At 39.8% G+C, this 25909-nt stretch overlaps 1 protein-coding gene across 1 annotated transcript in view; it reads right to left on the bottom strand.

Annotated features, from left to right (window-relative positions):
• The window catches only part of asic2 (acid sensing ion channel subunit 2), a 368823-nt gene extending 345604 nt beyond the window's left edge, over positions 1 to 23219 (bottom strand). Inside the window, exon 1 of the mRNA XM_022739489.1 lies at positions 22647 to 23219. Within this exon, the coding sequence (XP_022595210.1) occupies positions 22647 to 23219 (573 nt within the window). The remainder of the gene's footprint in view (positions 1 to 22646) is intronic.
• Between the last annotated feature and the right edge of the window lie 2690 nt (positions 23220 to 25909).

The raw sequence follows: 25909 nt of genomic DNA, 5'->3' as shown, positions 1-25909 counted from the left end.
GTGCATTTAATCTGTTTTTTTGATTGAAACTGAACTGAACTGATTGAAAAATAGGAATATGAACAAAAGATCAATGAAATAGTAGGCCTGCAAAGATGAAGCAAGAGGATGATGAAATGTCAGACTTTGTTTCAGTCCATCAGGAAAAAAGCACTTCACTAGTGACCTTGTAGAGAGACAACAAGGGAGCTGAGCAAGCATCAAGCATTTATCACTTCCACTGTTGAGGACCTGCTATTCATACAGGCCACAAATGTATAGTTAGCAGGAAGACCACTTGAATGGCAAGCTTTTCACACCAGGTCAATGGCAAGCACCGTAACCTGCAGGTTTAGTCATAGTTTTAATTGAGTGAAAGTACTGAGAGGGAGCACAAGAAAATCAATATATACATACTGTACGTATATACGTACTGTACTGTAGTGGAGAAGGAGGCAAAAAGAAGAGGAGAAACACACACAGATTAAAAAATGCCAGAGGACACACACACAAGTTTCAATGTTTACTTTTAAATTAAAATAAAATGTTGATTGCATTATTCCCCTGTAATTAAGTAGCAATCATCATCCATTATATGCCATGCCCATTTATCATTGTGTTCAAGAGAACGAAAGGCTAATTTTCAACTGATTAATGTACTGGTGGTGGGGGAATATTAGCTTTCTTTTCACTTGTCCCATTTTCATTCCTATATAGGTACATTTCTGCTATTTCCTCATCTAAATAATCAGACAGAATTGCCATTTCATTTCACACCATTCATTGAACCTACATTGTGTTATTGTAGGCTCACTTCTCATTGTGGAAACTTCAACTTTTTCACCTTCAACAAAGAAATATGTTGTTGACATAAAAGTTGTTGTTTCTGTATGTTACTTAGACTTACTACAACTTGCACAGCTGCATCAGTGGTTCTGGATGTGTTTATCAAATTCAAGATCAAGTTCCTTATCGTTACATCTGTAGTACATACTCAACATACATGCGAGCAAAATATCCTTCTCCACAACAACATATACAACAGATGAAACACCACTAAAAATAAATAAATAAATAAAAATAAAGTCACTCCAAACAGATTCACACTGGTCAGCCATAGTGATGTCTTGCATTGGTACTGCTGAATATGTTTGAGTGCATTAACTCTGTTTCAATCTTTTCTTTCAACAATATCCTCAATATTACAAAAATAAGGAATTCCCTCACATAACGTACATAGGTTTTATGTTATAGCAACCAGTTTTAGTTATTTCAACTTCATTTCTGAGAAATCATGTTTTATCTGTCATCTGTGATAACCATGACCACTGTTGCTAAGGAGGAGAAGCGAGTCAGTCAGAGAGGCAAATCAGAGCAGTAGTGAATTCAAAAGGTTTGTTGTTGCAAAACAAAAGAGCACAATTTTAAGCTTGGTGGTTGGATGCACCTTGGGAGTCGCAGTGTTTATGTACACGAGCTTGTACCTTTGCCTTTTCTTTTTTTTTTTTTTTTAATCAAAGAACCAGATATGTTCTAATAGAGTTGTCAATCATTTGTGCCGATAATTTAACTGGGAGAGTCTTGTGATGATCCAAACCATGAAAGAGCTCCAACTGCAAGTCACATAACATTGTCTACATGAAAAATGGATGGGGTATTTACTTATTTTTTACTTTCTTCTAAACAAATCAAAGATGTGGGTAGCAATTCAGAGGTCTATAACCATGCTTGGCTTTTTTTCCATGCTTTAATTTTCTCCATCACTTCCACTTTCCCACACTGTCAAAGTGCCTTTCAATTCTTTCATTTATAAATTCTTAAGTCGCAATATCTGGCAAATCATCTGTCTGCCTGGGTTCGAGGAACCCTCAGTCCTTGGATGTTGTTCTTTAAATATTACTGCAATCCTGTCATTCTATCTTTCAGACCAAACACTGTGCAACCTTAAACCTCCCCATCACCACAATGACCTTCAGGAGAGAGTAAACTGAGGTTTTTAATCTTACAGATATGACTCTACTTCACCACCACACGTGTTTAGACTACAGACAGATCCATCCTTATATCTTATCTTCATGGCCCTGTGTTTAATGACAATGTCTTTAAGTCGATGGATTCTACTCGCCAAAGTCTCTTTGATGCTAACCTCAATAAAATTGATTTCTCCTCATTGCAATGAAGATAGAAAATCTGAACAAGGGAAAGAATAGCTAAAAAGTATGGCAGTGTGGTGGCAATGAAACTGGTTGTTATTTTTTCCAATTTCATGTGTGTCAAGGAATTGAATGTGACTGTATAAATGTCATATTGCTGATCCTGCATGTAAAATAAAGTAAGGGCAGCAGTTAATATCAGGCTTACAGGAAGATTTCCAGTCTCTGAGGATTGTTTCCTGGCAACTGTTTGAGCCATGATGAGTAAATGTTTAGATGTCTTACTCAGACTGGTTCTGAATGTGTGTGAAGTGACAGGGATTTTGGGATAAAGAAAAGATAATCAGTGATATCTTGCCAAAAGTTTCATCGAATGTAGTTGCTGCAGGTGTGCAAATTTCAGATTCTGTTAATCCCATTTCATACATCAATATACCCAATCAACTTGCTTATCTGGCTTGCCAGTAACATGTACTTCCAGTATTGTTGGGTGGTCTGATGAACTAATGACTGTGCTTACATTAAAAATTTTATTTGGATAATAGATTGTAAGAGAGTTGTTAAAAAAGGATGTCAGTGTTTGGACCATAAATGCTGCTGCTGATCAAGATATTTGTGACAATGAAATGTCCTTAAGGGTGTGGTTATTTCTTGGAAAGCATACCAACCTATTTTTGTAACTGTACTGGGCAGCAAAAAAAAACAAACAAATCAAACCCTTGTGACTGACTTGGCTTCTCAATCATTTAAAAAAAATGGTAGGAAACTGCTCAAAAACTGCTTGAGATTTAATCATTCTTAGCCAGTCCCACACAATAACACAGTAAGTGAACCTACAAGGCTCTGTTGAGAAAAAACAGATAGGCTTGCATCTATATCATAGCCAGAGCCATACAGTTTAGTTGCAAACTTTATCTAGAGATTCACTGTTGAAATTACTGTAGTTGCCAGCGTCTGTTCATCATGTATCTTAATTACCTTTTCCTCCTGCTCTGGGTTTATCAGTAAATGCCCTATGACAATGTCTCATGCAGTTTAATGAGTTTTAGCACATGTGCACCAGGAGTCTTGCTTAACGAAGACATTGGAGACCTCATGTAAATGTAACCTCAAGGTGTAATTGATGTGCATTCTACTTTCTGAACCATGAAGTATTAACACAGATACAGACCAAACATAGTCTATGTAGGTGCTGATACACATACTTCAGTTCATCTGTTGCGGAGAGCTGAAAATAAAAGGACTGAGAGCTGCGTACAGCTTACAGAAACCACAGTAAGAATTTGGATTTTATTGCATGTATGAGTACTGGAAGGTAAGAACAATTAGACTTGTGAAAACAGCATTAATTTAAACAAGAACCTACTGCTGGCCTTTCACTGCAGCTGGTTAAGATATCATTCAAAGTAGGTTTTGCTTAATAAACACACCAACATTCTCATTAGGGGCTTGTACGATCCTTAATGATGACTGCTTTGCTGCATAGTCGTGTGTAACTAACAACTAACAGTGTTGGCAAATTTTGACAAATGTGTTCAGCTCATTTACATAGACCATTCAACATTTCTGCTGAACTTATGACTCTTAGTTGCTTATTTTCCTTTTGTATCTGACTGATATTTTTTTTAAAAAATCATCAAAAGACACCATTAAAAATCTGTGAAAGTTGCTTGAGTTGATAATCAGTGCATATGACAATAGCTGACTTTCAGCACTTGTTTAAAACCCTTTTTTTTTTCTTCCGCACGCTCATGCAAACACACATGCAAGCAGATGCGCACACACAAACACACACACACGCACGCACACACAGATGCTGTGACTGCGAAATGGAGGATGGAATAATCACATGAACATTGTGCGACAGTATGTTCTACAGCCAAAAAGCAGGAATAAGAAATAATGCATTACTTCACTATAACCTTTTTCTAGATCTCTGCTTTAATTAGCTAGATTATCTGCTTTAGTTTTAAATGTTATGTGCATTTTTTTAACAACGGGTTGTGCAAAAGACAGGTAAGTGCTACAGTTCCTTAGTTGACTATACAGGTTGATAAAAGTCATCAACTATTGAAAAAAACAAGTTGGACTTAGAAATGCAGCAATTAGTGGATAACTTGATTAGATGTTTGAAAAAAAATGAATGCTACTATTTTGAAAGAGTTCTTACAGTCACTTATTTTTTAATCATTCTTTAGGCACAATGTCTCACATTTGATGTTTCCAGTTTCTCAAATGTAAGAATTTGATACTATTCATAGTAAATTATCTAACTCTGGATTTTGGACTGTTGAACAGACAAGATGTAACATTTTCATGATTTTCTTACAAGAAAAAACAATGTCTATTGTAAATATAAATATATTGTAAAATATACAGTATAGTTTTAATAATAGATTACCCAGATTTCACTGTGTTGCAGGCCAATCTATTAACAAATGTTCAAGTCGAAATGGTATCAACATCACCTGTAGCTGTGTGATAATTAAGGATTGGAGACAGAGGAAAAAAATTCAAAGATCTTGCCAAGGTTTGTCACACGAAATATTGCATTAGAACTGCTTTAGTTAGGCTCATATTATGTTTTCCTGTACAGAACAATTCTAATTACTTCTTATCATCTGAAGCATGCATCTAAAATGATTTACATTCAAAAGCAAACTCAAGATGGAAAATATTAACAGAAACAGAATATAATGCACTACTACATTGTCTTACACCAATTGCTGTGCACAGATTCTACAAGCTTAACAAAAGGCAGCACTCTAGTCTTTCCTCCATTCTCACCACACATTACCGTCTCTACAGTGGGTTCTCGGATGTTTGGCAGAGAATTGGTGCAAATTAGTGTCTCAATAAACCTTATAAGCTTTACTGAGACTTAGCTTATGACAAATGAGAAAGATGATACGGACATGGCTGATATCCACCATACTAACAAAGGAAAGCTTACACCTGACACATGTACACACAAGGTGGGATTGTGTGTTAACAGCTGTCTGATGCTGTTAAAGGAAAGCTATAAATATCTGTGCTGAAGTCATCTTTGTGTTTGTATTTAGGGAATGTGTGCAGGTATGTTTCTCTTTCAGGCATTCAGGTACCATAAATATTTTAAACATAAATAAGGAGCTGCTGATGCAGTAACTATTTATTCACCAGGTAAGCTGACTTCATCAGGGTGTAGAGTAGAGCTTTTAATGTTGTTTACAAATTCTTTGATTTAATCAGTCCAGGTTTCACTGAAACGTTGACAAAACGTTGACAATTTATTTTATGCCAACACCCTAATCTAGAGTGATTCTAGTGCTGAAACAGTTCCTCTATTAATTAATAAGATGACTAACAATAAACTTACTGATAATGAATTCATTACTTTACTAAGCAAAAACGTCAAATATTCTAGCTATAAGCTTCTCGAATGTAAAGATTGCTGCTTTTCTCCTTTTTATATAATTCTAAATTGGTTTGTTAGCAGGCAGAGAAGATGAACAATCCAGGTTGTTCAGTTTCAGCTAAATTGCATGCCAAAATACAACAACATACTGAGGCATACAAATTGTATTTCCCAACATGAGTAACAAATGCAGTTTCTCTACACTGTCAGAGAGAAAATTCCAGCGGAGAACAGGGGTAGGCAATATGTAATCACCAGTTTAACTGATAATTAAAATTGTAGTTCTTTGCACCCTGCCTTATGTTAAATACATTGGGATATAGATCACAATAATTATACTGCCAACTGAACATCCCCACACACACACACACACATACACACACACACACACACACACACACACACACACACATAACACTGTACCTCTCGTTTCTCTGTCACAAACAACCACACAAAGTTTCACTGACTCTTCATCTTCTCCACTCATCCTGCCCTTATCATGCACTCAGCCAGGCGTGAGACGGCAACACTTTGGGTGTCAGCGGCCTTCTTCCAGCCCACTGTAACATTAACACACATGTCCAAACTGAGCTTAACCTGCTTTACTCCACAATCCCCACCTGCCTGCCTGCCAGTCGTCCTCACGTCCTGCTGCTCTCCTGCTGTCAGTGCATATTTATAACAAGTTAAACACTACAACCGCCGACCTTCCCGCATCAGGACTGATGCTGACAATGAGCTGGCACATTCACTTCACAGGGCTGCACTCATCTCGTCAGGAACACCAGCCGGTATCACCGCCAGCAGTATGGGAAGAGTTGTTGTAGCATGACATGATAGAGACAGTTACTAATGGTACTAGTCGCCCTACGGTGCCGCATGTGGTATCTCAGGATGGAATTCTGATCCAGATCCGAGGACATACAAGCAAACGTTCCCTGAATAATGAATGGGGAGGGAAACTGAGGCAGCAACTGCCAAAGCAGAACTGAGTGTCAATGCTGAGGAGAGAAAGTAAAGAAGGCAGGACTGACACAAACTAAGCATGATATTATTAGACTGAGAAAGACTGAAATGAGGCTAGAGGTAAAGTGAAAAGTGAGAGCAGTATAAAGTGAAATAAATAATTTGTTTGCACTGATGCTATGCTGCTCATTTATGTGTAATTTGCAAAAAAAGGCAATTTTGGCAGGCACTTCTATGTTACTGATTTGCTCTTTAAAAGTTTCACCATAGGAAAAAAATATTGTAAAAAAAAAAAAAAAAAAAAGGATTACGCTTGGTAAAATATTCATCCAAGTCAATCCACAAAGCACACACTGACCTGTTATATATAAAGGTCAGAAGTTCAGATATACAAGGCAGCCATTGAAACAAGGTTTACATAGCTGGTCTGTGCTTTTTTGCAGAATGTTGAAGGTCTGGACTGGACGTAAGGTCTGGAGAGATTGTAACAGACAAGAGGACTAGAGTAAACAGTAGATTGAATAATGCAAAGTCTATAAATTCAAATGTTTTAAATTTAAAAAAAAAACATTTTAGGATGATAACAACAGGTAAAGATACTGTTGTTCATTCAGGCTTTGCTTCATTCCTCAGTGCAGCTACCAAACCAAAGAAGGAAGCAGTGAAAGCAGATGGAGGTGAGACATTACTAGGTCTCAATAGAACAAAATTTGAATTCTTAAAACAGCAGTCTCCAACTACACAAGGAGTAAGAAGCACAGTAAAAGGCAGATACCAAATTATTATATTCCTAATCTCTGACAGTACTGACAACAGACAAGAGTGCAACATGGCCACAAGACATGTGTGGTAAATGAAGGATAAGGTTCATATGTAGACTTTTGACTAAAAAGCCATGATATCACACTCCTATGTGGCTTTAAAAAAAGCATTAAAAGCTAACTGAAGTAGAAGTAAAGGTAATTTCAAAAAGTAAATTGCAGCATTTCTTTTCAAGATGATAATTAATCCCATCCTTAGACGTAAAGCAGTATCTATTTTTTTTTTACTTTTTTTAGTAACTTTGGAGCAGCAGAATTCTATCCACCTTTTTGCATTACATTGCAAGTTTTTGTAGCAAACATGTTAGCAAACACTTGTCAATTAACATACCCAGCAGACAAAGAGCATCATTAGTATTTATTTGGATTCATGTTCATGTCCACCTCACAGGATAAATCCAGTATTGGGTACTCTATTTTTATCCGTTTATGAAAAAAACATTTCTGGTTCTTATGGTATTGCATGCTCAACTATGTTTACCTGCTAGCTGTTTACTTTGTCTGTTGGACATATACATTTTAGAGCTTTTTTGCTAAGAAAGGCTATCTGCTGCTGACCTGCTGAAAACAAGGTCAATGACAGCACTGTGAGCCCAAACACTACATTTGTGAGCTATGGAACCGAAACTATGAGATAAAAGACATGGAGTACCGTGGAGTTAAAGGTGGAGTAAGCAATTCTAATCCAATACACTTTGTCAAATTTAGTGAATATCTCGTCATAGCCTGCTAGTTGTTCATTCTGTGTGTATGCGCTGAAAAAAAAAAAAAAAAAAAAAAATCTACTGTTCCTACACAGCCCTGATTCTGTACATGGGAAAAAACAGCGGCTCGAACCAGGACACTCAACACTATTCCGGCCAATCAGCAACAGGGGCCATTCATGCTTTTGCACAGGACAAGGGAAAGAAGGAGAAAAGAGGGAAAGAGAGGAAATGAGGGAAAGGGGGAAGTGAGAGCAAGAGACAATAACTCCAGCACATACTAAGTAATAGTGTCAATTTAAGTATCACCAGTGGAAGGAGCAGTCTACCCTTCCATCACTGCCAGACTGTGTGGAGTATTGAAAGGAACTGATTGCGACTCCAGACGAGCAGCAAAGACGAATGTCTACCGGTGGCAGTGTGTACTCCATAACATAATCACATTGTCAAGAAGGAGAAGAAACAGCCAAAGAGGAGAAGGTCAAAAGAAGAAAAATCAACTGCTGTGATCAGGCAAATATGTACAGCCGCGTTAACATCAGTGAGGCCTTCAAATAGTTTACCAGCCCACTTCCTAAATGGCAGGCACACAGCGAGTGCACAAGAGGTAAAGAGACTGATAGGGCCAGTAAAAATTTTGTCAGCCACCTTGGCAATGAATTTTAAACGACACATCCAGCTGAAGCATCCTACCAGTCCTTTGAAATATCTACTAGTGAATGAGAAATCACTAAGAAAGGGTACAATCATGAGCCAACAGCCACAAAGTTCCTCCACCTAAGTCAAATTCACAGCATATACACATAAAAAATATACTAATTAGTTTTTCATGGCTTTTAAAAGTAATCTCTGTCAGTGACTCTATAGTGGTAAACAGTAGTGTGGCAATAATGGGGGCTGAAATGGATGAGTGGTAGGAGGTTCGACTGAAAAAGTAGCTCATTAAAAATAAATTAACCAATAAAACAAAAAACAGAAGAAATTAACGTGAACTAGTTGATTTTTTGGACTGTGAACTTAGTTTAATACATACACTCACCGGCCACTTTATTAGGTAAACCTGTTCAACTGCTAGTTAATGCAACTCAATGCATTTAGGCATGTAGACATGGTCAAGACGATCTGCTGAAGTTCAGGCCGAGCATCAGAATAGGTCAAGAAAGGTGATTTAAGTGACTGAACATGGCATGGTTGTTGGTGCCAGACGGGCTGGTCTGAGTATTTCAGAAACTGCTGATCTACTGGGATTTTCACACACAATCATCTCTAAAGAGAAAGTATCCCGTGAGCGGCAGTTCTCTCGGCGAAACTGCCTTGTTGATGCCAGAGGTCAGAGGAGAATGGCCAGACTGGTTCAAGCTGATAGAAAGGCAACAGTAACTCAAATAACCACTTGTGACAACCAAGGTATGCAGAAAAGCATCTCTGATTGCACAACACGTCGAACCTTGAAAGCAGATGGGCTACAGAAGCAGAAGACCACACCGGGTGCCACTCCTGTCAGCTGAGAACAGGAAACTGAGGCTACAATTTGCACAGGTTCACAAACATTGGACAATAGAAGATTGGAAAAACATTGCCTGGTCTGATGAGTCTCGATTTCTGCTGCGACATTCGGATGGGAGGGTCAGAATTTGGCATAAACAACATGAAAGCATGGATCCATCCTGCCTTGTATCAATGGTTCAGGCTGGTGGTGGTGTAACGGTGGAGGAGTGGTGGGGGATACGTTCTTGGCACGCTTTGGGCCCCTTAGTACCAACTGAGCATCTTTTAAACGCTGACCATGTCCATCCCTTCATGACCACAGTGTACCCATCTTCTCATGGCTACTTCCAGCAGGATGACACGCTATGTCACAAAGCTCAAATCATCTCAAACTGGTTTCTTGAACATGACAATGAGTTCACTGAACTCAAATGGCTTCCACAGTCACCAGATCTCAATCCAATAGAGAAGCTTTGGGATGTGGTGGAACAGGAGATTCGCATCATGGATGTGCAGTCAACAAATCTGCAGCGACTGCATGATGTCATCATGTCAATATGGACCAAAACCTCTGAGGAATGTTTCCAGCACCTTGTTGAATCTATGCCAAAAAGAATTAAGGCAGTTCTGAAGGCAAAAAGGGGTCCAACCCGGTACTAGCAAGGTGTACCGAATAAAGTGGCCAGTGAGTGTATGTGTGTATGTATATATATATATATATATATATATATACATGGTCAAGACGATCTGCTGAAGTTCAAGCCGAGCATCATACACATATATACACACACACACACACACAACACCACACACACACACACACACACACACACACACACACACAGGTAGTGTATTTATCTGGGCCTAAGATAACTGATCATAAAGTCAGCTGACTGCAGAGCTCAACTAAAATTTAAAAGAATTCATCATGCGTTCGGGCTGTCATTCTTCTGGGTGGGATACAGCCCAAAATATGGAGGAAAGAAAAGCCCTGTTTAAACAAAGGAATAGCCGAGAGAGAGAATCAATCCAATTTTGCCCTCGTGGGGCCAGTGTCTGTGATTTCCAGTCACGCTGTCCTGCACACATGCGTCATTTTGACAAAAAGAGCGCACATTGTCCTGACACCAATGTAAGATCCTTTCCAGGAGGACAGCAGCCGTACCTGGAGACAGGAGGGTCAGCGCTGGCACGTCAAACTGTTGAAGGGATATCTTGACATTTAAACTTTTAGACTGGTATTTCAAGTCACATTTGAAGGGAAAAAAAATGCATCTATATGGCAAATTACAGCAGCACTTCAAAAGTTCTCCATTTACCAACAAGAAGCAATTGTAGAAAAGCAACCTCTAAACTGTTTGAATGATGAAGCATTTTAACATTTTGTGGAATGTCAAGTCCAACTGATTAATTGACTGAATCATTAAGAAAATGTACTGCAGAAAAACATGCAACAAGTACTTTCCTACACTCCCTAAATGTGACAAGTGTTTAGCAAACATGACAAAAGACACTGCGGCTCAAAATATCAAGGTATCCATTTAAGCAGTGGTCACTTTCCATTAAAGCAGCCTAAATCTCTTTAGCCCAGCAAACAGACCCATGAGGCCTCAAGCACACAGCTCTCAGGTGACGCTGAACGCCAGGATCAAAAGAGCTACTGGGCAGCTTACAAAGATTAAAGATAGACAGACAGGTGGACAAAGGGAAGTCTAAAAGAGTCTGTCAGCCTGTTTAAGGAGGGCAGTCAGCCAGTCAAGTTTGAGCATCTAATGCTCCATACAGACACTGTCTGGTAAATTATGGAGAGGGGAAGAAGGCTGGGATATGAAAGGTAATAGAAAAACAGAGCAGGAGACAGAGAGCACAGGAGGAAGAGTATCACTGCAGACAGCATGAAATCACGTTCGACCACTACGGTAATAAAATCCTCAAAGCTGTATTTATGCTGCAGAGGAAATGTTTATGTAGTCATCATCTATGTTTATATAGCAGAAAATCTGATCATAAAACACAATCATGTCACCAAGAGAGGAAAATAAGCAAAGTTGATCATGTAGGGGGGGGTGATAAATGAGGTTCAGCTTCATGTCACATGCTCAGTGTATTGTACCCTTTGAAATACAAGTGCTTCAAATTGTTACCACTTCTCTCAATACTGCTGTTGTCACCATTTTAATAATTGAGGAAGGTAATGACTTATTTGTTGGACAACTTCTTAATAACCGGTGAAAACTTGCATTAGGAAATATATGTTACCAAAGGGTTACCTTAATGTGCCTACTTCCTATATGTTTCTGAGTTTTTATCTGAACAACTTTTCAGTTAGAAACTGCAATGAAATAACAAAATTATTTCTCTTACTCTTTGAATTTGTGAAATTCCAATCCCCACTTTCAGATAGGCAACATACCCTTAGGGGTGGGCAATATGGCAAAAATATCATATCACGATTTTTTAAAAATAAAATCACGATTTCGATTTTAACACGATCTTAACTTGGAAAAAGAAAAACAGACAATTTAGACCAAAGAACCTTTCTTAACAGATTTTATTTCAAATAGTCGCAGTTTTGCCTGCATGTGCAAACAACGTAAAATTTAAGGTAAACAACAACAACATTCTGGTTCGTCGTGTTACCACCTGACGTGCGAACGGTTTCTGTGCAAACTTTGCAAATTACATTTGCTTGCGCTTGATCAGTTGCGGAAAATCCAAACCAATTCCATATAATGGAGGTGGAATTTTTTTTTAGCGACCGACTCCGTTTGGCTTTCAGCCATCGCTCTCCATGTGCTACCGCTACACACACAAACAAGGAGGCGGGTAGGAAAGCGCGTCACTGCCCGTAATTCGCTATGATTGGTCGGTCAGGTTGACGACGTCAATACGTCTGGTGCGTCGGTGCATCAGCATAGAACTGCAATTTATAGAATGTGCCCTAGACGATCCCACGATCTCTGCAGTTTGAAAGATCGTCTTCACGTTGTAATCCTTCACGATCTAATATCGTCATATCGCCCACCCCTACATACCCTGACATAAACCTGAGGTTGTCTTTAATAAGCTAGAGCTAGAGACACTAGGAGACTTTTCCAGCAAAGATTAGATACCCTGGTCTTAAACTTTTGGTTTTGGATATTACGCTTAGGGCTGCCACTAACAAGTATTTCTCTAACGAATTAATCGAATAGTCGATTGATCTAAACCATTCATTTTTACTGGAAAATCTAAATGACACTGGCATGATCAATAAACCCAGATTCTTCTCAAAGACTTATTCAGTGTAAATTCTCAGGCAGCAGCAGACAACTTTATGNTTTTTGGATATTACGCTTATAACTTTATGAAAGTATTTATCAGCTGCAACGACAAATGACATTAAAAAGCTCCGTCTACTAAGGAAGATCCATCACGTTTGTGGCTGATGTCACTGAGCGCCAAAAGAAATAATAACCACAAAATAGCACTGGTTAAACAAGACTTAGAGTGAAGGGATTTAAACTGCAATGTGCTCATCCTCCCAAAGTCAGACATTAAACATACACTTAATGATCCAGCTCAGACTATTACTGGTTCTTTTAAAAAAAAATTTAAAAAAAAACAATGAATTCAGAACAGGATTTAAATTGATTGTTCTGGTTAGTCTCAGCCAGTTGCTCAGTTTACAACAATCTGCCACGTTTTAAGATTTGTGAACTAAAGAACTAAGAACTAAACTAAGAAAATCAGTTAGATTCACATACAGACTGCTTTCGTTGTAGTGTTTCCTAACAGTTCGCTGTTAGCATAACCAGCGCCAAGTTGTTGTGTAAAAGACACCAAGGGTCGGCGGAAGAAACAGATGAAAATATCTTTTTGCTGTTTGTTGCATATTGAACAGTTGGTTGAATAAAGTTCTTATTGGCCTTTTACTTTTTATTTCACTTATAATAAAGTTCAGTGATAGTTGTCGTTAACTCCAGTAATTTTCAGTTATCTTTATTTCACCTGGTTCTGTGTCCAACGCAGCTTCTGTCATGCTGTTTGCTGTGTGTGTGTGTGTGTGTGTGTGTGTGTGTGTGTGTGTACCTGCAGCCCCACCTCTCCCGGAGAGCAGATAGAGTAGACAGCAGAGGATAGAGAAGCAGTGTGACCACAGATTATTTCGAAAATAAAGCCCTAATTATGCTTGAGTATGTTCAGCCAGAATTTTGCATGCACACAGTGAACTGTAAAAGCCATCATCAGTAAAATGCTGAAAACATGAGCCCATACAGTTTGAACTTTGTCATACCCATGAAAAGAGCTGAAATTTCAGCCGCCAGCTGTTGGGACAAACAAAAACACGTGTTGAGTAAACTATGTTCAGGCAGAATATTGTGAAAGCTTAACAAGAAACCTGTCGGGGCCAAAAAACTCTTACACTCTACAGCTGCAAGGAGCATAAACATGTAATGGCAACCTCCAGCAATCACACAAGTACCCACCCACATGATATTTTCCGACAACCAAGACTGAGATTTTATGACTTTCTCACTGAAGCATCAATTTGCTGCGATTTTCTTAATCAACTAAGTAGCCTACAATTCTGAAATTTAGTCTTAGTTTTAATGTAATTCAGGGCACAATCACTTCAAAGTACATGCTCAGTTAAAGCCATTATAGCTTCAACACATGAAAAATATATACTATATTACAATTTCTAACAATTTGCAGCTGGAAGCGGAACCCTGTTTCTTACCTTTTCTTTTCTAAATGCATCCATACTTGAAACCATTAAGCTGAATGGCCTTAGAGCAAGTCCTGCTGCTCTGTAACTGAACTGCAGAGGTTGGTAAACAAAAAAAGGACTTTCTATGCAGATCAATAAAGCATAACATTATCATGATTATGCAAGATACCATTCTTCTTGGAAGCTAACTACTGATTCAAACAGCTCATAATTTTCACTATGTAACAGTTAACTAGCCAGTTCACCTTTGATTTCATAATAATTTGTCAGTATCTGCTGAAAGCAACTGATGGCTAATTCATAGAGCAGCTACAACAGACACACACATGAAAAGCAAGACTGACTGCATGTGACAGCACATTACAACAAAATCCACATGAAAATAAAAACATGCCCTACAGCATATTAAAACACACACTCATGAACAACACGCATACACTCCTTCTCCTCCTCCTCCCGTGGCCAAGATGAAGTAGGTCTCCAGACAGGCTGCTGAGGTAATGGACCGTACTTCTCTCCTCTCTTCCAGTCTCCTCTTCTCTCTTTTCTGGTGTGAATGCCAGCCAACATCCAGACTCAAACCATGACTTCATGTCCCGTCTACTCCTCTCTTCAGTCACTGACAACACTCTCTGTCTCTGCTATAAACCTCTTTTCTGTCTTGCTTAAAACACCAAAAGGTGATCAACTGGGCCAACAAATAAATATGTATAGCAGTGATGTCTTGAGCAGAACTAGGGGCTTTTTTTTTGGATCGACTGGTACTGATTTTATAAAGCCATATCCATTACCAAATCATAACCAAACTTAATACACTGCACAGTGAAGTAAGTGCACAAAATAATTTTAACACCATCCCGCAAAAGAGTTGTTCTATTTCAGTGACATTTTAAGCATAAAGAAAGTCAGTCTAAATGTATTATAAAAAGACTGGGTCTGTGCTCGGCAGGAGTCTGGACTCACTCAGGACTATTGTGGAGTGACGCACGCAATGTAAGGAGGCCATCTTGGACAATACCAACCATCCTCTTCACAACATTCTAGCAGAACAGAGAAGCAGCTACAGCTGCAGCAAACGTCTCATCTCACTGCGCTGCAGAACAGAGAGGTTCAGGAGATCCTTTGTTCCCACTGCCATCAGGCTATACAACACCTCAGCCAAAAGAAGTGGACTAATCTAATTATTATTGTTTATTTATTATTAACTGTTTTTATTATTATCAACAATGAGCTAACCGACACATGAATTTCCCCTAGGGCATAAATAAAGTATCTATCTATCTATCTACACATGCTATATTCTGTATTAATTGGTTTATGACTTCCCAGTAAGCTCAGGTCAGGGCAAAAGAAAACCTCTGCATCGTTTATGCTGCTAAGTCACAACTTACTCAAGTGCAAGACCATGGTTCTATGGCAGCAAGAAAAACATCTGTATAACCTTTTTATGACGAGACCTTTGAAAATGGATGGAGCAGTTTAGGGTTACGCTAACCTTTCTTATTTTTGGTTGGACACCTAACAAACTAAATTACTCAATCATTTCATCAATCATTAAACCCCCAACTGTCAGTACAGCCAATAAGTCAGTATCAGTGGTTTGAGGATGAGGAAAACCCTTCAGGGAAAATTACTGCTGCTTTAAGCTTCACCACAACACACACTATATCAACAGCCTACCATAATCCACCACTGCAGCCAGCTGCAGTGTCTACCACATAAGCACTATCCACACTGAGCTGTCTGTCTGTGGCTGCACTCCAGCTTTTCTTCCAAGCTGGTTAAATAGCAAAGGTCGGCGCTGCCTCTCCGGGGTGTTTCAGAGTGGTGGGCTTATGGGTGGCAGTTCCATGCCCTTTAAGAGACTCAGACATCATTCCTGCCAGGAATGTAAAATGCCATGGTAATACCACATAAGTGATTAATACAGTACAACCACTAAAACCTATTGTGATGCATTGGGCTTTTAAATGTTGAGAAATTAATCTGAAGATGATAAAATGCAGTTAGAGAGATGGAGTGACCAGAGGATAAATGGGAGGACAGATTATAAAGAACACAATCCTCCCTGATTATGACTGACGGTAGTCTTGTGAGGCTCTGCTGGCGAGAGCAAAGCAAATCTAGTCATGCAATGATCAGCCTGTGAAGTGTTAAGGCCACAGGTTGTGTGTAATGGCTAATTGCTGTTGCTGTAAACAGCCAGCACCATAACATTTGCAGTGCTGATACAACAAGGCTTCAGTAAAAGGAAGAGACGAGTGGCTAATTAGTGTCTTTGTGATACAGAGCTCAGGGTCTGGCTGCTATCAGGTTTCACATTAAGGCAGAGTGTGTGATAGGGTCGTCCCTGGCCTGCAGTGCTCCAGGGTCTTTATATATATAAATGAAGTATGCAGCGAGTGCAGGCCTGGCACACTGAAATGATTCACTCTGGCAGTCACTGATGTGGCTTGTCAGTGCGATCAATCAGTGTTTAATCATGTTTGCAATCACATTCTAAAACAAACACAGGCAAGGGGAAATCTCTAATTCACATACACATGACACATGATCTACTCGAACTGACATCTGCACACCTTCTTAAGGCTGGGCATTATGGTTAAAATCAAAATCACAATATTTTACCACATAAAAATTATTGGCTGAAGTGATAAGGGACCCAAATCCTGACACATCTCAACTCATGATCAATTCTGATAAATAGATTGCAACCGAAACCATAGTCACAGTCATTAAATGTGACATTAGGCGTCTGCTCTTTTTTTTTTAAAGTTAATGTTCTATTACAAAGTGTATTTTGATGTGATTTTTATTTCTGGCCTATGTCCCGTATTAAAAACTGTGAGAAAATCCCCAATTAAGAGTATTTTCTTCAGTATCAGTATATCATGATATTGTACATGTAGGTCTGGGACAGGTGTGTCAGTTTGGCTTCTTTCATTAAATTAAGAAAAAGGTTTAGCTCTATATTTCCTAAACTCTATATTTCCTAAATTGAGGTGGTATTGGTACAAAACCTAAGAGTATCTAAATATTTCAATTCATATCATATTGGTAATTACAGGTTTTAAAAATATCCAATAAAACAAAATTGACAATATTTATTTCTTACACAAACACTTGAGGATCCTTTACATTTCATTATTTAAGATCTGTGACCAGGGTGTTCTACAGTTGAGAAATAATGTTGTCAGTGCTCTTTGGTGGACAAACATTTCTGTATGGCATTTCTGTAATGCAATTTCTTGTTAGTTTCCAGTTCTAAACAGAAATTTGCAAAATGATAATGCAGTATGATCATGTCATTTTATGATTTAAGTGAAAGAAGATAAACAAAATTACGTCTAACATTTTGAAGTAAACTACAGTATTTCAGTAGTTGTTACTGACACATGTGGACGCAATCTGAATCCAGACTGTATATTCTGGATTTTTCCCTTCAGCACCACAACCTTCTCACTGATCCACAGTCACACCATATTAACTAGGATGGAGTTGTATTCTGACTACTCAGCATCCTTGCAGAGATACTGGATTGAAAGAATCTCTAAACAGGGTGAAGGCAGGCTATTGTATCATTCACTAGCTCTGCTTGGATAGGAGAATGCTGAATTTGGCTCAAGATGTGCCCTCCTTTTTGGCATCCTTGGAAAAACAAGTGTACCAAAGTGCTTATTTAGGATGAATCATGTCAGGTGGATTGCAGACGTGCTCCCGTATGAGCATAAATTAACAAGATGAGCAGTCTGCACATCTGAAGAGACACATTATACATGCATATAGGTGGAAATGCGTACACTGATGCCACTTCCCATTTGTGCAGTACTCTGCTCCAGTTCCATCAGTCACATCACACTGACTCCCATGTCCCCACAATCCCCCCTACGGTCATTCATCACAATGTCACTCAAATGCTGACTCGGGTCCCTGGAGTGTCATGGTAATGTTGTCCCTCTGTGTGTGTGTGTACTGTGTCATGTATGCGTATATTTTAGTGTCTGTGTATGCGTTTGTGTGAATGCAATGAGTGCATGAGTGCATTCATGCATGCATCTTTTCTATTTTTGGGGACCTGGTGTTTCTTGTTTTGTTTTTTTTTCTTTCCTCTCAGAAGGCACCATAGATAGGAAGGTGTGTCGCTGCAGTGACAGAGAGAGAAGAGACAGAGCGAGTCAACAGAGAGGAGTGAGGAGAAGTCAGGAGGAGCTCAGCAGCAGCAACAGGCAGCGGGCAGAGAGGATGACAGTGCCTTCTAGTAGCCTCTCTGTCAACATGATTATATTTGAACCCTGCTTGAGGTCAAAGGCGTGTCAGACAGCTTGCAAGATGGTTACCAAGGGAAGTCAAATAGAGACTCAGTGGGCTACATGGGAAGGCAATGACAGAGCCAGGCTAGCTTGAAGATTCAACAGAATGAAATTATGAAAATCAAACGTTGTCCTGGCAGACATGAGTAGGGAACTGCTCAGTTGTAGCTTTGCTGTGGCTCACTGCAATATGGATCAGAGCTCCAGGGGGAGCATCCATCTGAAGGCATGAATGGAAAATCACTATGGCCAACATGTGATCCACCATTGTTGTTTTTCCCCTTAGCGTCTGCGCATTGAGCATCTCTCGGGCTGAAACATGAATGTATCAATCCAACAGTAACAAACACAGACCTACAAGATTTATTGTCTTAGATTACACACTGCTGAGGTGCAATAATGCTGTGGATGTGCTGTTAATGACAAAACAGTCTACTAGTCTCATCAGTCTAGAGCTCATCAAAGCACATCAGATCCCAGAGCGCTGTTCACGTTGTGCATGCACCACTGGTCAGTTTTGAGGCCGACAAACAAAAAGAACATCTCGTTAACTCTATCAGCTGCAATCTGTGTACGAGCTTTAAATAGAAAGTCAGGCCGCAGTGCATTACATGACCCTGTGCCATGATACATACTGTACATAATAACTCTGTTCCATAGACCAATGTAATTGAAGGAGAAGTACAAAGCTGACTGTAGCTGTACCAAGAAGCCAGTTGTTTCCACTCATTTCTGTGCAATATTAAAAGCTACTTGAAAAATCATAAAGCTTGCTTGAGTTGTGTTGTCTGTTACCATGCTGAGTTGGCATCATATTTTTGTCATACATAGGGTTGGATTTCATCACGATATGCAGTTCCATTTTGGATCCGACTCCCGTTCAGCAAAATACCTGGATTCAATAGACTATGGTACTATAGCTGAAATGATTACTCCAGTTATCATTTAGTCAATCGATATAAAAAATAATCTGGAACTATTTTGATAATTAATTAACCGTTTCCGTTAAATCTGTTATCATCTCCAAGCAAAAACTGTGAAAACTGCTACACATTCTCAGGTTTCACCTTCTCAAATGACAGGATTTGCTGCTTCTCTTTGTTGTATATAGTCATATACAGAATATTTTTTGTTCAAAACGTGACATTTGATTTTTACATTTTTTGACATTTCATTGACCAAATGATTAATTATTTAATTAAATAATAATAATAATAGGCAGAATATATCGATAATGAAAATAATTGTAAGTTGCTGCTAGGCCTGCACGATATGAGGAAAACTTGCGATGTGCAATGACAGTGTTCAATACTTCAATGACGTTATGACTTCAATAAACAAATGAAATGAAATGTGTATAAACAGTTTTGCTGAGTAAAGCTGAATGAGGAACACAGAAAATGGTCACTATCGGTCATCTCCTCCGTCCTGCTCCCTCTGCTGCAGGTAACACTGCTGGGGGGGGGGGGACTGCTGTCTCAGGCTGTAGTTATAAGTTTACAAAAGTTTGTGGTAAATTAAGCTGCAGTCTACACAAAGACAGTTTTCCTTTTAGCTTGTTCATCACAGTTTACTATTAGCTTAACTTTAGTACTCTGTACTCGCGTACAATAAACAGATGGAGAAGTTGAAAATGTAGTTCTTCTTCATTTCAAATCTTGTTGAACAGGTGGTGTGATGGAGGACGCTAATCTCACTTTTACACACAAAGGTTGTAATGACACTCACAGTGCTACAACCGTAGTTGTTGTAAAAACTTTTCTCCTCACTGGTCACCGCCGCCTCCGTGATCTCTGTGTGTGTGTGTGTGCGTGTGAGTGTGTGTGTGTGTGCGTGTGAGTGTGCGTAAGAGGCTGCAGCTCGACACACGCAGCAGTTTTTTTTACGGCTCATTTGGCTCAGGCATTGCGCCTTGAAAAGCCTGTGACTGCATAGCGTGTGTAAATGAAATCATTTTTTCTAATTCATCACGTTTCAATCAGTCTTTTGCGATGTGTTTATTGCATATGTTCATATGGCGATAACAATGAAAATACGATTCATCTGTCAGCACTAGTTGCTGCCCTTTCTGACTAACACTAAAGAATCTCTAATGCCACTGCTCTAATTCCCCAAATTTTATGTCTAAACCTTAACCTTATTGCATGGAACTCACTGAAATATGTTCAAGTGCAACAGTGCAGGATTGTTGTGGCACTAAAAAGCCAACAGCTTGCCTTAACTGAATGGATATAACCAAAAGCAGACACCCTAAATTTTGCACTACTATTAACATAAAAATGGCATGTTGAAACAGTTCATCCCAAAGACATTTCACTTTAACTCCAGTCCACAACCACATTCTTCTCCATCATGTCACGCCCATTTCAGGTGTAGGAATTTCCCAGTTGTTGTACTAGTCATTTTATATTGGTATTTTTAGCTCATTAACTTAACAGCCCTCAGGAACCAGGACTTCCAGTATTAAAGTAACTCATGAAAAGTAAGGTGTGAAATGTAAATTCTGCTCATTTCACACAGCTTGTTGCTACACATTGAGAGGCAAATTAAGTTTATTGCTAAAAAAGTGTTTCTGTCCTGTCCGCCAACAAAAGGTGTTGATTAAATTAATCTTTGAGTTTTACTTAGTTATAACTACTATTGTTTGTAAATGTTGAAAACTAAACCCATTTAGATTCAATACAGAATTTGATAAGATTCAGATTCAATAAATTCCATTAAGCCACAATCTTAGTCATAGTTACACTGTTATTAGAATAAGGTAATGTAGTGCAGTCCTTTCAAAATCAATCTGAACTTAAACAACATTATTAGGCAACAACAATGCAGCACCAACAAAGCTTATGCAGACCTGGTGTTTAGCGAGATGGATTTTCAACTCAAGAGTATGCCAACAATCGTTAACAATAGAACTGCAGAATAAATACATCCTAAACCCTAAAACTGTACAGAATATATTAAAAAATCGTCTGCAGAAATGTATGTATGATTTGTGGTCACGAGGTAAACCTTGCAAACACCCTGGTGTGGTACTCTAAAATACCAGCAACAGGATCCTTCACAAGAGTTTCCAGAGGCATCTTAGAAGATCTTAAAAGTCTTATGACTTTTGTTTGTCATTGAAGAAATGACATTGAAATTATAGTCTTTTTATTCACAAGGTCAACAGAAGAGTTTAACTATTCTCTTCTAACTTTTACATGGTGTTCACCTATTCACTGCTGGACTTCATTAAGAGTCAGTCAGAGAGTCCAAGTATGCAACAAGTGCCAACACTTGCTCACTTTGATCTGCCAAAAAGTGGAGTATTTGTTGAAACAGAAAGGCCTTAAATGATCAGCGTGTCAGTTTTAACAGTGCATGAAAATGCACAGCCTCTAAACAACATAACACTACTTAGCTCTGGTCTATGTCCTCAGGTTTTACAAGCACAGTTTTGACATAGAACAAACGAAATAAGAGGCTGCTACACTCAACGGCAAGCCAAATTAGTTTTCTAATTATTAGAAATTAACACCAGCAATCATCCAAATAATGGTCCATTTGTTTGGCTTTTTTGGCTCTATCAGACAAAGCAGCAGGTTCAGAAACATCCTTTGAATGTTCTGAAAGAAAGAAAACTATTTGGCTGGAATGAAGTATGAGGTAGCAGAGGGATTTGGGGTAATTTACTATTCACTATGGCCCAACACAAAACAATTTCTTTCATTAAGTGACTGCAATACTATACACCGGTTGCATAACTGTATGTACCAGTAAACACAATGTTAAGATGTAGGGGCTGCGGATAGCAACAAGGTAACAGCAGAGCGCATATTTACAGAACAAAGCATCAGAGTCAACCTGTGCAGCCAAACACTAAAGTCCCGAGGAGAAAACACAGCAGGAGACTCCCAGAGTAGAAGCGTGGGAGGGAAAGAGCAGCTATCAGCATATATCAAGTCATTTTACTGGCAAAAAAAAATGATCCATCTCTGGAAACTTGCAAGACTCAGAACACGCAACCCAAACACCTCAGTGCCACAGTCCTTTAAGGGCTGTGAGGCAGCAAAGACACTCTGACCCCACCTGATCTCAGAACAGAGCTGACATTTAAAAAAAAGAGTGGACTCACAGTTTTGAAGTCGCTGTGGCTGCATTCCTGGCCTTGGTAGCGGCAGTAGAGCATCATCTCTTTCAGGTCGTGGCCAACCCTCTCGATGAATTCCTTCATGCTGAACGGTGTGGGCTTATATTTGGTGAAGTTGGCTTTTTCCTGCAGGGAAGCCAGCACATCAGGCTCAGCCAGGTGTGGCTGGGGGATTTTCAGGTGCACATCCACCAAGGCCATTAACTCTCCTGCGTGGTATAGGTCATTGCGTGTGAGACGGCTGAAGCGGTATGCATTGAGGTTACAAATGGTCACGGCGGGAAAGACCAGGCTGCTCGATACCACGGCATCCACGCTGGTAACGTGAGGATAAGAGAGGAAATAGGCCAGGCGTTCAGCACTCTCCAGGGCTAACAGTCCCAGGCAGGCCAGCAGAGCTGCTGCCCAGAGCAAGCGGCGCACACTGGGCTGACCATAAGGGAAAACATAGCGCAAGCCATGCAGTGTGCTGGCATGAGCAAAGGCCTGCCAGGAGGTGGGGCGCAGGCTGGAGGTCTCCTGGCTCCCCTGACTGCCACAGCTCTCCTTCAGATCCATCATCAGCCCTCCTGCTCCTCAGCCAGGGAGCCCCTGGTGCACTCACACCTGCACAGGCAGAGACGAAATGTCAATAACAAACATAGATTCCACAATCATATCGACGATACTGATAAGATGCAGGAAGAAAGAGAAGAGGAAAATAGTGGCACAATAGGGCAAGAGACAAAGAGGAAAGTAGAAGACAGAAACAGAGACCTGCAGCAAACAATCACAGAAAAAAATAAAAACAGAAAAAACAGCTAATTTAAAGCCAAGCAACAAATGACAAAGAAGAGGAAGTAAACATATGAAGGCAAACCTCGCCACAATCCAAATAACTACTATGGAAAGTAAGAGACAGAGGATAAAGATGCTCCCTCAGGGCATCCCTCTCCATTCCACCTCCACTCTCAATCACTCCCTTGAGCTGAGAGTTACTGTGGCTGCCAGCAGCTCCTACTACACCCCCAACACTCTCACATATATCCACTAAACACACGCTCTACCAAAATCCCAAACTGCTCCCCCACCCCTACCCCCCTGCCTCCCCTCCATCCTCTGTCGCCCTCTGTAACTGCTCGATTTCATTGACAAAAATCCCAGAGGTAAGTCCTCTGTGACACCCAGAGCAAGAGGTGAGAGTCATTTAAGCAGCAAGCCAATCAAAGCTGCCTCTGTGTATTTAACGTCCCGACTCATCTCCATTCAAAAACGCACACACTCAGGCGGTAACTCAGTCTTCATGCACACACACACGGACAAACACACACCCACATGCACATCCAGGTTCCTCAGGATCCCCCATGCCCCAAACTAATGACAAGCCTAAGCACCTCTCTCTCGTTCAACCTAGCAAGAAGACATCCAGCCGGCGCGAGTGTGTGAGTGTGTTTGTGCGCGTGTGAAAGAGAGAGAGACAGAGCGAGAGAGAGGGGGAGAGAGAGAGAGAGGGCTGTTGATGATCAGAGCTGCTGGTTAGTCTTGCATGCCGATCCAAACTCCTCCCGTTTTCCTCTTCCTCTGGCCAGATACATCCGCTTTCTGTCCTCTTCCCAGCTCATCTGTAGCAGCGACGAACAACAGCGGAGCCGGGAGAGACGAGAGGCGCACACACCAACACACATGCTCGGAGAGAGAGAAAAAGAGAGAGAGTAGAGGGGAGAGAGAGGGAGGGGGGAGAACGAAGATGGGAAGGCGACGCTCTCGCTTGCTCTCTGCACAGCCAAGTCTCTCACTGAATATGTTTCCTCCTCCAGCACCGCCACCTTCACTCATTTGTCTTTCTGCCTTTGATATTTCCACATCTTGTCATTGCAAACAGGGTGATGGACGGATGAAAAACGGGAGGCTGTCGGAGATAGTAGAGGGGAAAACAGTGGTGGCTGCTTGGTCGAGGAGGGGGGTGTATGTCATGGGAAGTGAAGCAGAAGTAGAGACAGAGGAGTAAAGGCAGGGAGATGTAGGTTGAGCGGAGGGATAAGGACAAAAATAAAATAGAAACACTAAAAAAAGAGTAAGCCAAATTAATAAGTGTGGTCACACAGGCTGCACGGCAATGTCACATGCACAGATGTATAAGAGAATAACAATACACAGAGTGTTTGTCTCATATAAACAACTGAAATTGTGAACCTGTATCAGTAACTGAAGGCATTTTATCTTTGTGAGTAGCTGTGTTTATCAATCAAGAGAGAGAGAAAACAGCCAGTATGTGACGCTATATGGGAAGACAGGAGGAGGAAAGCAGTGAGAAGAAAACAAAAGAAGGTGTGAGGGGTTAAAAGGTGGTAGGAGAGAAAATAAATCAGGTTCTGTGAGGATTTGTACTGAATGTAAATAGGCCTGTTGTCAACCCAATCTATCACAGTAAATCAGAATGTCACCTCATAATTTTCAGCAAATAAAAGTTATAGAACATAATGAAACAAAACAATCGTACTTACCTGTAAGTAAGTTCAAACAATGGTCATGTAGATCATCATTATTATAAGCAATACTAATTGAAAACTACATGCATGCATTACACCTGCTACCTTGGCAACAACACTACTCCCATCTTCCGTCAAAGCCTGACTCAGTCCTTTGGTATCATGTCATGCCAACATGCCAGTTAGAGTCTACTATCTGAAAATTACTTAAACAAAATTACACCTGTGAGAAACCCTTACCAATAAGATGGCAGAAATTAAGGTTGTGATGGTCAATTAAGGAATAAGAAATTTACTAACAAACCAACCAACAGCCAGTTAAGGTACTGCACATTTTCTTAAGATTACATTAAAATGTTTGGTAAAAATGCAGTGTCAGCTGAGAACCTCATCTTCTAAAATTGTTGGGTAATTACTGTATACCTCTAATTAAGTGATTAAAAAGTACTGGGCAGCCCAAATGAAAGTGCCAGTCATAAAAATATGTCTTAATAGCTCTAGGATAAAAACTCATTACCTAAGTTTAAGGAGGGTACAGTATAATTAAGGTACTTTATATGTTACATCTATTTAGAGCTGCAAGAATCAGTTCATAAAAATAATCCCTAAATAACTTGACAACTGATTACTTGTTTAAGTTTTTCAAGCAGCTATGCCAAAAAAAAAAGAAGCTGTTTCCCGACTCTCAAACATCAGCCTCTGTTTATAATTATCACAAATGCAATATATTGAGGATTTTGACTGTTCGTCACATAAAAGAAGACATTTGAAGACCTGACC

This window comes from Seriola dumerili, unplaced genomic scaffold (assembly GCF_002260705.1).
Source record: "Seriola dumerili isolate Sdu_G_001 unplaced genomic scaffold, Sdu_1.0 BDQW01000044.1, whole genome shotgun sequence".
NCBI lineage: Eukaryota > Metazoa > Chordata > Actinopteri > Carangiformes > Carangidae > Seriola > Seriola dumerili.
This window is presented reverse-complemented; position numbering and strand designations above follow the sequence as displayed.